This window comes from Astatotilapia calliptera, chromosome 4 (genome assembly GCF_900246225.1).
Source record: "Astatotilapia calliptera chromosome 4, fAstCal1.2, whole genome shotgun sequence".
Taxonomy (NCBI): domain Eukaryota; kingdom Metazoa; phylum Chordata; class Actinopteri; order Cichliformes; family Cichlidae; genus Astatotilapia; species Astatotilapia calliptera.
Window position 1 is genome coordinate 14,502,985 of NC_039305.1, and position 13,780 is coordinate 14,516,764.

Sequence of the window (13,780 nt, forward strand, 5' to 3'; positions counted from 1 at the left end):
TAAGGTAACTTTTGTGCTTATTGTAGCTGTTAGCTAAAAACGCTAATTTAGCGTAGTTTGCCCTGAATTCAGCTTTGACAAACAAATATGATCGACTGTTTCTAGTAGAATTCCAAGGTTGTCATCTTGGACCCTCTCAGAGTACCCCCTCTGTATGCTTGCAGAGACCCCTACAGTAGGGAAACATGCAAAACGGTGTCCAAACCTTTGTATTTTAGCTTTATTTATGTCTTACACAGCATCCCAACTCTGTAGCTAACTTAATAACTTTAGCTAACTTAATAACTTTAGCTAAAGTGAATAGTTAGTCTAATTCATTAGTGCAGCATTACTGGGTCACCTCTGTTTGAAGTGATATAATATGATATACAACTATCACTGAAACAGCAAACTTTGTAAATAAGCAAACAACACTTCTCATTCTCTAAACGTTTGGCCACAGCTGTAGATTACACTATCAGTGCTTGTTCACTCTTGACAATAATTACATTTCTAAATTCTCTTTGTGCATTTACAGGTAAAAAATATCTAATATTTTATCTAAATGACTGCTTTGTCTTTTAAAAAGGGTGAAGAGCCTGAGGCCAGTGACAGTCCAGTTCTACTCTAAGTACATCCTTACAGTGGCTCACAGGACAAGGCCACATTCTTGTCCTGCCAGAAGAGAAGAGAAGAGAAACTTCAGAGTCTTCATGCAGTTCAACCACACCTGTCATATTCCATATGACAGGGGTCTCAAACTCCAGTCCTCGAGGGCCGGTGTCATGCAACTTTTCCATGCCCTCGAGGACTGGAGTTTGAGACCCCTGCCGTATGGTGTTCATGCTGTTTTCTACCACACAGTTACAGCATGTCTGACTGCCTGTTCAGCATGTGCAAAAATATATGATGAGTTTAAGCATGTGATGACTAAGGCCTTCCATTATGGTGTTTGTCATCACATGTCACAGACATCTGGATGATCATTTGGAATAAACAAAAAACTTGTTACTTCATCTTTTATCTTTATTATTATTATTGTTCTTATTTTACACTTTTCATTGTTAGGCATTAGGTTTATTTGTAGTAGTCCTTTCCAACGTCTTTCCCTCTTCCATGTTACTGTGTCAGCTTGTCAGGATCTATTTGGGTTTGGAAGTGGAACAGAAAGTAAAGAAATCCAAAGTGCCATTAAAACCAGGAGACGTTCTTATATTTCAGAAGAAGGGATTAATTCAAAAGAAATGACCTCAATGCCATATTTTATTTAGGAACCCGAGAGAGCACTTTGCAAAATAACACATTCTTATAATTTCACCCTCAGATGAGCCAAGCTACAACTGTCAGGGAAGGTGATGTAGGTACAGAGCATATGAGAGTGGTTAAGTTAATGTCTCTTGTCTAGATGAAGGCACAATACGGATCAATGGCAAGGCGTAGAGATTCAGTGTCTTCAGTGGACACTCCATTTCTGGCACAAAACACCTGTAAAAGATGGTCGATTTAGGAGGTGACCCGACAACTTCAGCCTGTCAAACATATTAATGGAGCAGTATGCTTTAAAAAAAAAAAAAAAAATCAAATTAAGCATGCATTCAGTACCCTAAGAATTATTATGGTAGTTAAACACAGTGATAGTTGTATATCACTTCAAACAGAGGTGATCCAGTAATGCTGCACTAATGAATTAGACTAACTATTCACTTTAGCTAAAGTTATCAAGTTAGCTACAGAGTTGGGATGCTGTGTAAGACATAAATAAAGCTAGAATACAAAGGTTTGGACACTGTTTTGCATGTTTCCCTACTGTAGGGGTCTCTGCAAGCATACAGAGGAGGTACTCTGAGAGGGTACAAGATGACAACCTTGGAATTCTACTAGAAACAGTCGATCATATTTGTTTGTCAAAGCTGAATTCAGGGCAAACTACGCTAAATTAGCGTTTTTAGCTAACAGCTACAATAAGCACAAAAGTTACCTTATGGCTATCATTTGTTAACATGACGCTTGTTCTTATACATGTAATACATTTATTACCAACCTGAGAGTTCATCCGCTGGTCATTCGACATGACGAATGACTTCTGAAGTCTTAATTCAGCTCAACATGCTGTAGATTCCCGTCAGTAACACTTTCGGTCCGCTAGTAAAACGTAGTTCTATTAATCTGCGCTTGAACCGGAACCGGATGTAAGTTCCAAAAAACTGAATTTTGGAACTGAAATTGAATTGTAGAACTGAAACTGAATGGTGAGAAGTGAAACTGAAATTATTCGAGAGCTGAATTTTTAAAGGATAAAATTCAGTTTCAAAGCAAATCAATTCATTTTCAAAATATAAATTCAATTTCAAATTAGACTAATTCAAATTCAGTTTTCAAAAGCATTTATTCAAGTTACAATTCAGATTCAATCTGAGCAATTCAAATTCAAATTGAACTTATTCAAATTCAGTTTCTGATGGCACAGATTTCTGCCCAGAGAAATGACCACTTCAATTCACTTCAGTCAATTATGATCAACAAGAAGTATAGGATTCTTACTTCACAAGGAAGGACAATTTACACATATTGAACAATTTAAGTAGGTGTACAGTGGGGCAAAAAAGTATTTAGTCAGCCACCGATTGTGCAAGTTCCCCCACTTAAAATGATGACAGAGGTCAGTAATTTGCACCAGAGGTACACTTCAACTGTGAGAGACAGAATGTGAAAAAAAAAAAATCCATGAATCCACATGGTAGGATTTGTAAAGAATTTATTCGTAAATCAGGGTGGAAAATAAGTATTTGGTCACCTCAAACAAGGAAAATCTCTGGCTCTCACAGACCTGTAACGTCTTCTGTAAGAAGCTTTTCTGTCCCCCACTCGTTACCTGTATGAATGGCACCTGTTTGAACTCATCATCTGTATAAAAGACACCTGTCCACAGCCTCAAACAGTCAGACTCCAAACTCCACCATGACCAAGACCAAAGAGCTTTCGAAGGACACCAGGAAAAGTATTGTAGACCTGCACCAGACTGGGAAGAGTGAATCTACAATAGGCAAGCAGCTTGGTGTGAAAAAATCAACTGTGGGAGCAATCATCAGAAAATGGAAGACATACAAGACCACTGATAATCTCCCTCGATCTGGGGCTCCACGCAAGATCTCATCCCGTGGGGTCAAAATGATCATGAGAACGGTGAGCAAAGATCCCAGAACCACACGGGGGGACCTGGTGAATGACCTGCAGAGAGCTGGGACCAAAGTAACAAAGGTCACCATCAGTAACACACTACAACGGCATGGAATGAAATCCCGCAGTGCCAGACGTGTTCCGCTGCTGAAGCCAGTGCATGTCCAGGCCCGTCTGAAGTTTGCCAGAGAGCACATGGATGATACAGCAGAGGATTGGGAGAATGTCATGTGGTCAGATGAAACCAAAGTAGAACTTTTTGGTATAGACTCAACTCGTCGTGTTTGGAGGAAGAAGAATACTGAGTTGCATCCCAAGAACACCATACCTACTGTGAAGCATGGGGGTGGAAACATCATGCTATGGGGCTGTTTTTCTGCCAAGGGGACAGGACGACTGATCCGTGTTAAGGACAGAATGAATGGGGCCATGTATCGTGAGATTTTGAGCCAAAACCTCCTTCCATCAGTGAGAACTTTGAAGATGAAACGAGGCTGGGTCTTCCAACATGACAATGATCCAAAACACACCGCCCGGGCAACAAAGGAGTGGCTCCGTAAGAAGCATTTGAAAGTCCTGGAGTGGCCTAGCCAGTCTCCAGACCTCAACCCCATAGAAAATCTGTGGCGGGAGTTGAAAGTCCGTGTTGCTCGGCGACAGCCCCAAAACATCACTGCTCTCGAGAAGATCTGCATGGAGGAATGGGCCAAAATACCAGCTACTGTGTGTGCAAACCTGGTAAAGACCTATAGTAAACGTTTGACCTCTGTTATTGCCAACAAAGGTTATGTTACAAAGTATTGAGTTGTATTTTTGTTATTGACCAAATACTTATTTTCCACCCTAATTTACAAATAAATTCTTTACAAATCCTACCATGTGGATTTATGGATTTTTTTTTTTTTTTTTTTTTCACATTCTGTCTCTCACAGTTGAAGTGTACCTCTGGTGCAAATTACTGACCCCTGTCATCATTTTAGGTGGGGGAACTTGCACAATCGGTGGCTGACTAAATCCCTTTTTGCCCCACTGTATGTATATATTTGAGCCTTTATGTATACTTTATGTATACTTTTTGTGGATTTAAAAAAAAACAAAAAAAAACCTCAAATTAAACTTGTGCACCCAGTTCTTGTTCTCTTCAGTCATTAGAGATGTATAATGTCCAGTCATTCCACCCTGAAAAAGAACAGATCAAAATCCCAAATTACCATGACATTCATGCCCATAATGAGTTTATGTAAACTTCAGACCAGAACTGCTGATAATTAGAAAGCTATTTGTGTAGTGCTTGTGTACACTGGAGTCAAAAGTCAAGAGACATGACAAAGGAAAGACACAGAGAGAGGTGGAGTGAGGTAATTAATTACCTATGTGTTTAACAAAACCGCCCCAACACAATAGATAATATAAACAAGTAAAAGCAAGGTATTATCAGTACTGCGGGTTTGTGAGTGCATAGGATAATCATATCACAAAAATATAATCACAATCATATAATGATATGACAATCATATGGCATGATAATATTTTATTATCAGTAATAATGAAGAATGGTGAACAAGGTGGACAACAAGCAAAAATGCATGATGGAGATGACCTTTTAAAAGTCTGAGAAAATGTGGGCGTTTTATATGAGAATATTCATAATGCAGAACCTTTGACACACTTATAACAGAACCAGGTGGCATTTGTTGGGGGGTTGGGCACAGAGACTAGTGTCTCAGTTTTAGATTAGAATGGTTTCTGAGGCTTTAAATCCAGTGTTATTTAGCCGTAGGACTAATCATGTGGTGGGAAAGCATGCATATACGTCATAAAAATGTGATATTAGGCCTGTAGCTGCAGAGCAGTGAGGGTGTAACCCCAAAGACTATGATGGAGACGTTCATACTTGGAAATGAACGCCTCTAAGTAATACTAATACTACTACTACTACTACTACTACTAATAATAATAATAATAGCAGCACAGTTCTTTTTTGTGTGGTTATTTCCTCTAAGGGTGTTTAATCTGTAAATGCGCTGCCGCGTGCTCGCTGGCCTCGAGAGAGCGCCGCTGCGGTCGAGGAGATGACAGATTGACGTCATCGAGACTGACGCAGAGCGAGCGAGAGGTAGCGGTGAGGCAGAGGCAGCAACAGCAGCATCCCAGCTAACGAAAGGCACCTCATCAATCTCTTACCAACCAGCGAGGTGTTTTTTCCTCCACATCCTCCACAAATAACGGTAGGGACACGAGCGCGAGCAAGGACTGAACCGTGTCTACGAAATAGCGGTGGGGTGGTTTTAGACCGGGCTCGTGATGCTTTATGCTGTCGCCGTAATTCCCCCTTCGTTGTGGTTTGGTTGTCATTGTAAGGTTAGCAACTCTGGCTGTGTTAGCTGTGTATTGAATGCAGACGAGCAGGTGTTCGGTTTCATCACAAGCGCCACAGTTTACACAGTTAAAATTGTTCCGTGTGGACATCGCTGCTGGTGTATTTGTTGTGAATGAAGCTGCAGCCTGATGTCACCCTCAAAGTCATGCTCGAGTCTGGTTTATTATGCAGAAATAACGATACGGTTAACGTGACTTCCTTTGAGGAAGTGATTCAGGGTAGTTAACTGTTAGCTAGCTACACCTGCCCAGCTTCCTGTCTTGATTTGAGACGTATTGCACAATTATCTGCAATCAGACATAGGCTACTAGCATTTGTTAGTAGTCATGTGTTGTTATATAATTACCATTGCCTCCACCTGCTGAAGTATTTAGTTTCACAAATAAAGGCACTACTTTCCAGTATTTCAATGTTCAGTCATGTTTATCCGCCACGAAAAATAGGCCGTGTTCCAGTGGACCTCCATTGATAGTAAGTTAAGTTCTGTTAGATGTGTTTACATTAACTTTTTTTTTTATCGGTTTCAATTACATTGATTTCAATTGAACTTTATTTATATAGCACCAAATCACAACAACAGTTGCCTCAAAGCACTTTATATTGCAAAGTAAAGACCCTGCAATGTTAGAGAGGAAACCCCAACAGTTATATGCCCCCCACCCCATGATCAAACATTGGGCGACAGTGGGAAGGAAAAACTTCCTTTTAACAGGGAGAAACTTCTAGCAGAACTGGAGTCAGAGAGGGACAGCCATCTGCTATAACCAGTTGTGGGCAAGGAGAAGAAGTCAGGAAAAAAAACAACGTGGAAGAGTGTAATAATAATAATAATGGTTACATACAAAGTTGTGTATAAACACATAGTGGTGAGGGAAGAAAAAATGCTTAGTGAATCATTGCCCCTAGCCCCCAGCAACCTAGGCCTATTCCAGCAAACTGCTCTGTAGGGGTGATATAGTACTATGAGGTCTTTAAGATAAAGCACGGTCTGATTAATCAAGATCTTCTAACAAACAGACACAAGAGTTACACTTCTTTTCAACCATCTAGAAGCAGATGATAATATCCTCTATCTTTAGAATCTGTAACTTTATATTCTAAACACAAATGTATATTTTTAGGACAAACACTTGAAAATTGTTAGTGGCAGTAATAACAAGATCAGATTGTCTATTTTGGGCAATCTTCTAAATTAAAACATTCTACCTAGTTCTACAACTTATAGATTTGCTTTGTTATTTATACTTATATTTTGTTTAGTAAAGGGAATAAACTGGCAACAGCCTCTGTTGTCACAAAACGTCATACCTTGCTCGCAGGGTTGCCTTTTTGTGCAAGAAGTATAAAAAAAAACTGGTGAAATTTTAAGTCACCTGCTTCCCACGATCTATTCCCCCCTCCAAATCTCTCCCCTGTGTCCGTCATATCTCATTATACACTCCTCATTTTGCCCCTCCTTCTATTTTTCTGCTCTCCTCAGCCCTCTTCTCCCCCCCGCTACATTGTTCTCCCTGCTATCCTCCTCTGGCTTCCCTGCCCTCCTCTCATGGTCCACCCTGTTTCTCTCCCACTGCCACAGAGATAAAAGATAAGATGGCCACCTCCTCCTCCACTCTGGAAGAAGACGAAAGTTTGAAGGGCTGTGAAATTTTCGTGCAGAAGCACAACATCCAGCAGATCCTCAAAGAGTGCATTGTGAACCTCTGCATCGCTAAGCCTGAGCGTCCTATGAAGTTCCTGCGGGAGCATTTTGAAAAGCTGGAGAAGGTTGGTGATGACAAAGTTTTGAGAGTCTCTGTGTCTAATGTGTGGAAACTGTTTTTTTTTTTTTAATGGGGTGACTTTGGGTTAATTGTGATTGTATTACGTGACATGCACTTTTCCTGCAGTGTAACTCTATTTGTGGATAATAATGATAGTAATGTGGCTGGTTTGAATGAAGTAGTCTTAAGCTGAATCACATAAGGTGGAATTCTTTTTGAAATCAACATCTTCTGTAACTTGCTGGTATTGTATGTGTTTGTGAGGAAAATACACCTTCTTTTTTGGCCTCCTAATTTGTTACATTACATCTGCTCACCCAACGTTTGTACTACTGTATGAATACGTCAGTACCATCCCAGTTAGTTAGAGCATTAAAAACAGACGGTGCCCAAATTATTATCTTGGACTTTTCATTTTCCATCTCATAATAGGAGAATCCATTAGGGAATGCAAGAGGAGCACCCAGTGTCCCGCTTGCAGACTCAGACAGCAGACTTTTTGTATTTGCCCATCTCACTCTCTCAGTCTGTCTGTCTGTCTCTGAGCAGGGAGACAAAAGAGATGGCACATTCATTAAAAGATTAGAGGAGAGTTGGCTGTTTTGAATACAGACAAATGAAAGATCAGAGCTAGAAAACAGGTTAAAACAGGGGGTAATCTTTGTAGCTCAGTCCCTGTAGCTTAAACGCAACGTGACTGCTCAGTGTGTGTGTGTGTGTGTGTGTGTGTGTGTGCATCTGGCACTAGTACAGCAGTAAGATGTTTTTACAAAAAAGTTGCTTCCTTAAGTCTTCCTTTATTTATAAGACGCTTGTTGAGTTAAATTAACTGAACGGAAGCACATAAAAAAGTTCAAATGTTTCAACCCTCTCTGAAGTGTCATACCTCAAATGCAAATGAAGCACTCTCCAAACTAGGGAATATTTTGGAGCATTTAGCTTAAATGGATGTACTTTCTTGGTGTTTGGCTTCGATCATTCGGAGAATCGTGCGTTTGGGCAGTTCATTCATAAGCAGATCATAGGATTTGTGTGTTTGAACAATGGGCTTTACTCTTACAAGTGGTTCATTAAGATGTGTTATTTGGGACTGAAGGCTATTAATGGTGGTCTCAGGAGGGCTTTGCTTTAGAAATGCATTTCCAACAAGAGAAGTTATCGCGAAGAGAGATCAGATAGAGCTGATAGTGATTCTCACCATGCTCATGTCCGGGTGAAGGTATCCATCTTTCTTCTGTAGGTATGTATGTGTGTTTGTGTGTGTGTGTTTTGCACTGTCTTTGTAAGAATGACTGGATTACACTTAATTCTAAATGCTTGACTAAGAATTTCCCCTCACATTCAAGAAAATGTCTTGTGTTCAGTTGGTTATTACCCTGGCTTGTTTTTGTTTTTTAAAAATCTCTTTTAATACTATAGTTTTAATCTTTAGGACTGAATCAACAACAATGACAAAGTTCAAGGTCAAGCAGGGCTCTTTAGCTTGTATGTCCTGAAATTGTTGGTGTATTTGCATCTTAAGAACAAAGAGCAGCAAGTTGAGGTCAAGCAGCGTTAGAGTCAAAACGAGAACACTGTTGATATTAGAGCTGCTGCTGGTGTTGATGGGGACTGTAATGCTGCATAGCCAGAGAGGCAGCATGAATACAAATCAATGTGATAGAGCTCAGCAGAAACAAGCTGTTTGTGCGTCACCTTGTGTGTATCCCATTACAATAACAACCTATCATGTTAAGAAAAGACATACTGCACAGTGTGTAAGAAATAGGGATACATTTGACATGAGTGTTTTGTACATGTTTTACATCATTAATAAGTATGTGATCTAAAGTGCTATTCTTCTTAGAGGGAAAGAAATATGAAAGAGAATTATTGTAATACCTAAATAGTGAGCATAGAAAAGAGGATATAATTAATACAAGCTGTAAAAGTGGCTGGATGGAGTAAATGCATGCAACATGCAGGACTGTATAAATGTATACAGTCATTGTGAATGACAGGAGCCTTGAGGCGGCTGTTGTTGTGATTTGGCGCTATATAAATAAAATTGAATTGAATTGAACTATGCAGTACATATCCATCAAAAGTCTTTATAATAAGTAGGGGTGTGGGTAAGAAATATATACAGCATAATATTGAAATATTTTGAATGAAAATACGTTTTCTTAATTAAATTAAAATACTCTGGGGATATTAAGTGTATGAGATGAGCCTTCTTGTTCAATTATCCTGAGATGATGCTAGTTGGGGAACTATCGAATTGGCTCAACAAAAAGCCATCAAACACTGGGCACACTTAACTTGACAAAGCTACCTTGTAATACTGAGCAAGCTCTGTGCTGAGTCCCAAAAGTAAAAATAGGATAGCAACCTCCTTGCGTTAGCAGAAAAATTGGTGGTTGCTTGGTGATTATATTATACATTCTGGGACTGATTGCAACCTGTGGTAAGTAAATGGTTGCTCATTGCTTGAGTGATCACAAAGCGATTGTACAGGTTGCTTGATAGGAGGCAACCTTTCTGCAAACAATCACAGTCTGACTTGGGTTGGCTGCTATCATCTTCAGAGGGACGGTCCAAGATTTGCAAATAATTATTATCTAATTTATAAATGCAGACTGACTATCAACATGTTGCCATTTTTATCAATGAGTACAACATGACTCAGCAGCCTGCCAGCTGGTTGTAATCTGGTTATATTTCTGTAGAACGGGAAGGCAGCAGAGCACAACTGTAATAGTTAAATGTGAATTTCTGTTAAGTGTGAATTTCTTTCTATGCACACAGCAACATATGTGGTTTTCGATGTTTTATCACAGGTAATTGCTTTATCATCAGAAACAGATTGCATGTAATTACAAACTTGATCGACAAAGTTTAACTTTGAGGGCATTCGCAGTTGAAACAGTATTGTCAGAGCTGTGGGTTACATGCAGCACTTGACCAACTTGCAACCATCTTTGGACTTTTATTATAATATAAGGGAGTAGAAATTTCCCACTGTTCAGTCCTCCCCACTGCAGACCAAGTGTTTTCTGCAGCAAACATCTGATATTATAATTAAAAGCACAATAGCCTGACTGTTCAAATGATTGTAAAACAAAAAAACAATATTTAATTTCTCTTTACATGACAGACGGTTTAATTTTTTGAGGAAAAAGGAAAAGTGCCTCAAAATCAAGAAGATACCAGTGATTTTTACATGTCTTTTACATAAATGTTTTCTGTCAATGTGAACTTTAAATTTTAGATTGTGTTTGTGAGGTTCCTGTGTGGCAATTACAAGGACATGGCCCTGTGATCATTGGTTATCATTGTGTAACTGTGTGCAAGGTCAAAAAAGCATCTTTGTACGGTAACAAGCATATATTTTATTGCTCTAGCTGCAGTAGTTGAATTGTTATGTTGTTGAATGTTGGTCTGTGAAATCACTCGGTGTAAACAAGTGGTTCGAATAAACAAAAAAACTGCAGACTTGCAGTCCTCTTTCGCCGACAGTTGCCCAACATGGTTCCAGTCAAGCCATCCAAATCTGTGCTTGTGCTGTGAGGTCAGTCATTTGTGGAACTGAAACAGGCCATGTTTTGGTGACCCAGTTATCTGAGAGGCTTATTGTGTTTCTTTTCTTCTTGCCCACTGTAACTTTGAGGACAGTATTTCATTCAACAAGCCATATCCATTTAATCGGAATTTAGGGCTGCCTTTCTATGTTTGCTAAAAAATATTCATCTTCATGTTTCAAAGTGGACATTTTTCACAGCAGAAGGCCACAAACAGAGGTAGAATATTTTAAAAGCTAAACAAATACAGAAATTGAAATATTTTTCACCACCTGCAGTGTCTGGTCCCTGATCAGGCAGCCTTTTAGAGCCGAATGCTTTTGCTACAGATAATAGAAAAAAAACAACCTTGCCATGCCATCTTTTGGTATATTTCAGCCTCCCTGATTGCGTGTTTCTTTGTCTTCTCTCACCACCAGTTTGTCAGCACTGCTCGCCCACTAGAGGCGGTAACCTAGGCAACAATAGTGGAGAGAAGGACTGTAGTCGATCCTGTGTTCAATAAGCTCTTTTATTCACAAGTTTATCCCCTTTGTCCTCTAATGTGTCCACTTTTTTTTTCTTCTTGTCTCTGTGCCAATTAGATCACTGGGGTATTCATTCTCCTCTTTTTCCAGACCTCGTCAGACCTAACCTCATATCTGCAGAGGATCAGTTTCATACAGCACAGCAATCTTATCTGGAAAATCTTTTCTCCGTTATCTACTCTCCTCTCTTCTTCTTTGGTGTTGTTTTCTTTCTTTCTTTCTTTCTTTCTTTCTTTCTTTCTTTCTTTCTTTCTTTCTTTCTTTCTTTCTTTCTTTCTTTCTTTCTTTCTTTCTTTCTTTCTTTCTTTCTTTCTTTCTTTCTTTCTTTCTTTCTTTCTTTGAGAATCACACAAAATTAGTCTGACAAGTTTGTTTCTGACTTTTGTTTTGAGGTAATAACACATCTTTTGTTCACAGCTGACATTGTGAATGTGGAAATAACAGCCATCTCTCTCCCTTTCATCCTGTCTATTTATGTATGGTAATGATGCCTTTGATCTCTACAATAGTAGCTTTGGATGGTGTTCTCATCTGCCATCTCTATGAGATCAGCTTAGTGTGTAATTGGAGAGAAATGAGCTTAATTTTGGCACATAGTACAAAAAGACAAAAGATTATTTCCATGCCACGTTAGCTGACATTTCCCCCCCCTGTTATTTAACAGAAATAGGTTAGAGTTGTTTCTTGTTAACACAGAAAGCTATTATAAGATTACCAGTCTTTTGACATTAGGGCTCCCAAACAGTGATTAAAAATAATTACTTTCTAATACAATGGGCTGATTGTCCTTTGAGAACCCATAGAGAAGTCTATTTTAGATGGTTAAATGAATGCTGGACTAACCTAGAAATCTCATGAGTCTCCCAGGTTGCAGGTCTGTCTGAAAGCAGCACTTTATAATAGTGCCAGGAGATAATGTGTTAGTGTGAATTTATCACTTAGAATGAAACGGGCAGCTGGAAGCACAGATGTTTTATTGAATTTGTTATGTTGCATCTTCACTTAGCTTAATAGTGTTTTTTTGTTTTTTGGCATTTTTGGTGCAACTGCTGTTGCTGGTTTTGTTTAACAAACATCCAATATGGAACACCTGGATAGCTTCACTCTTTCTCCTTTACTTTCCATGAGAACATATTTGATGACTTAGGTTGTGTCTCACTCATACTTGTGCAGTTCTTGCTGCAGCCATGTAGAAGTCAGTGCTTTGATCTTTACATAACATGCCACCTGTGCTGGCAACTAAATGTTCAGCACAACGCCAGCCGTGACTCCTCGACTCCATCTGTATGTCTGGCAATCACTCATGCCTTAGCACTGTTCTGTTAACTCTTATTTTCACATCTTATAGCAGTTTCCTTGTTGTGGTTCATTTTTATTGTTATTATATATTTGTTCATTGCAGTGCCTGTTAATTGCAGAACATTTGTGGAATCTTTCCATTAATAGCTTGTTTGGGTATGGTTAGATATGCCCAGCTGCTGTTATTGAAGACTTTTGGGTTATTCTGAGCAATTTGAACATTCATCACATTTATTTTGAAATAGGAAAAATAGTTGACAAACTCCACACTACATACCAATGCTATTTTTTTTTTTTTTGAGTGATCTGACTCATAACTTGTCTCAGCTTCTGTCTGATTATGTTTACCTCTTTGTTGTTGTTTTTGTGGTAAATCTTGTTGTCAGAATGACTCATCATGCATTTCTACGAAAAAGTATTTGACCTCCTGGTTCATTATTTTTGGCATATTTTTCAGACTTACGTTTCAGATCAGTAAACAAATTTTAACATTAGACAAAGATAACACAAGTTAATACAAAATACAGTTTTTAAATGATGGGATAAAAAGCTTATTAAGGGATAAAAGCTATGAAAACCTACGAATTCTGCCCTCTACCAGAAAATCCAGAAGAAGAATGTTTGGACATCAGTTCATGCCCTGAAGCTCAAGCACACTCTGCAGGAAAATGATCAGAAACACCCCAGCAAGTCCATCTTTTAACAGCTCAGAAAAAACAAAGTGTTCTAGTCAAGTTTTTGCAGCAGAATAGCGGGCTCAAAATTCCTCCACAGTGATGTGACACATTAATTACCAGTTATTGTTAAATACTTGAGTGCAGTTCTTGCTGCCAAGGGTGGCACAATCAGTTAGGGCTGGGTAGGTTTGGATACCTTTTTTTTCCCCCTTAATGAAATAAACACTGATTTTAAAATAGTGTTTTGTATTCATTCGCCTTATCTCTGTGTAATATTAAAATTTGTTTAATAATCTGAAAAATTTAAATGTGACAAATATGTTTGTCGCACACTGTCGTTTTAAAGGGTTCTCCTGTCCCTGTTGCCCCTCATTATTTGATTTTTTTTCTACTTTTCTTCTGTCTTGTATCATCAGAC

The 13,780-nt window shown here is 38.9% G+C and overlaps 1 protein-coding gene across 2 annotated transcripts in view; it reads left to right on the plus strand.

Moving 5' to 3' along the window:
* The first annotated feature begins 5,173 nt into the window (after positions 1 to 5,173).
* The window catches only part of prkar1b (protein kinase, cAMP-dependent, regulatory, type I, beta), a 66,945-nt gene continuing 58,338 nt past the window's right edge, over positions 5,174 to 13,780 (plus strand). Inside the window, exons 1-2 of one of the 2 annotated variants that reach the window (XM_026164970.1) lie at positions 5,174 to 5,384; positions 7,116 to 7,303. In XM_026164970.1, the coding sequence (XP_026020755.1) occupies positions 7,130 to 7,303 (174 nt within the window). In that variant the 5' untranslated portion in view covers positions 5,174 to 5,384; positions 7,116 to 7,129. Of the gene's footprint in view, positions 5,385 to 5,742; positions 6,008 to 7,115; positions 7,304 to 13,780 lie in introns of those variants that run through there. The other variant, XM_026164971.1, reaches the window with a different exon arrangement.